The 1,432-nt window shown below is 42.5% G+C and overlaps 2 protein-coding genes across 2 annotated transcripts; both read left to right on the top strand.

Moving 5' to 3' along the window:
- Positions 1-37: 37 nt before the first annotated feature.
- Positions 38-430, top strand: LOC143039750 (protein FAM200C-like). Its single transcript, XM_076209990.1, has one exon. The coding sequence runs from the start codon at positions 38-40 to the stop codon at positions 428-430; it is 393 nt and encodes a 130-aa protein (XP_076066105.1).
- Positions 431-526: 96 nt separating this feature from the next.
- On the top strand, positions 527-1,126 carry LOC143039749 (zinc finger BED domain-containing protein 5-like). Its single transcript, XM_076209989.1, has one exon. It carries the CDS (start codon positions 527-529, stop codon positions 1,124-1,126), a length of 600 nt encoding a protein of 199 aa, XP_076066104.1.
- Positions 1,127-1,432: the final 306 nt, after the last annotated feature.

Genomic DNA, 1,432 nt, shown 5'->3' with positions numbered 1-1,432 from the left:
TGACGAAACTACTTTACTTGATAATTCTGCCCTATTGATGGCGTTCGCAAGGTTCCTTGATATTGATGGAATACGTGAAGAATTGATTTTTGCACTGAAATTAACAACTGACACTAAAGGCGAGTCAATCTTCAAAAAACTTGTGGCATATTTTGAGGAAAATAACATTCGACTCAAGAATATCGTAGCTTGTGCAACAGATGGCTCTGCTGCTATGATCGGAAGGTATCGGGAATTCAAGGCGTACTTGAAAAAAGCTGTCCCCAACGTCGTTTGTGTGCAATGTGTTGTTCACCGGCAGCACCTGGCAGGACGTCTGCATGAAGCACTTGGGCATGTTATCAAAGCTGTCAACTTGATAAAAAAGAATGCTCTGCAGGATCGCCTTTTTCAGCAACTATGTGGGAAGAATAATGAAGAATTTGAATGACTTGCGTTGCACACGGAAGTAAGGTGGCTGTCTAAGGGTAATTGTTTGCAATGTTTTGTTGCACTTTTGGGCAGTGTTATCTCTTTCTTGAGTGAGATGGAACTCGAACAAAAGCTTGTTGATGCAAAGAGCGATATACTCTACCTGTCAGACATATTTGTAAAGCTAAATGTTCTGAACAAAAAGCTTCAAGGAAATGACTCCACCTTGTTTTCATGCAAGGAGGCGATCACTGCATTTATAGGGAAACTCAAGCTGTTCTGGCTGAACCTTGGGAGACGGGAGTTTGTCCAGTTTCCATCCTTAGCAAGTATATCCACCGAACTGCTTGATGCTGACCTAGCAGTGTGTGTCGACCATCTGAAGCAGTTGCATATTGATATGGAAACTCACTTTTCTGACCTACTTCAAATGACCGTGCCTGACTGGTTTGTAGACCCGTTCATTGCTGATGCATCTGAAGTTGATGTCACCCTACAAGAAAGTGTCATTGAACTGCAGAATGACACAACAGCTCGAGCAAGGTTCAAGCGTGGAGGGCGCCATAAGATGTGGATAAATCAAGATGTGTATGAAAAGTACATACTGTTCTGGAGGGAAGTGAAGTTGCTTCTACTTGCTTTTCCCACGTCGTACTTAGTTGAGACTGGTTTCAGTCGGGTGAGGCACTTGCTGTCAAAGACCGCCTTGATATAGCAAAAAAGAGGCGATTTAGGTTTTTCTCTGACATCTCTGGAGCCAAATATCGATAAGTTGGCAGCCCTGCATCAGTCACAGGGATCCCACTGAAACTTTTGAAAAAAGAGCCAAGTTCGCCTACATGTATTCCTGCTCTATTCATTTTGGTAGTATTCAACAAATAAATTTATCCAACTAATATTGTCATTTGATTCATGCCTGAAGTGTTTTGAGTCCATGATATTTTCACTTCTTTGGGTGATCAGGGTGAGGGATGGATGGAGTTGACATGGAGGGGCCACAAGGTTTTTTATCGTGTCGAAA

Source organism: Oratosquilla oratoria, chromosome 27 (assembly GCF_046742065.1).
Source record: "Oratosquilla oratoria isolate Oo_2021 chromosome 27, ASM4674206v1, whole genome shotgun sequence".
Classification (NCBI taxonomy): domain Eukaryota; kingdom Metazoa; phylum Arthropoda; class Malacostraca; order Stomatopoda; family Squillidae; genus Oratosquilla; species Oratosquilla oratoria.
Note: the sequence above shows the minus strand (reverse complement) of the source record. Positions and strands in the feature narration are given on the sequence as shown.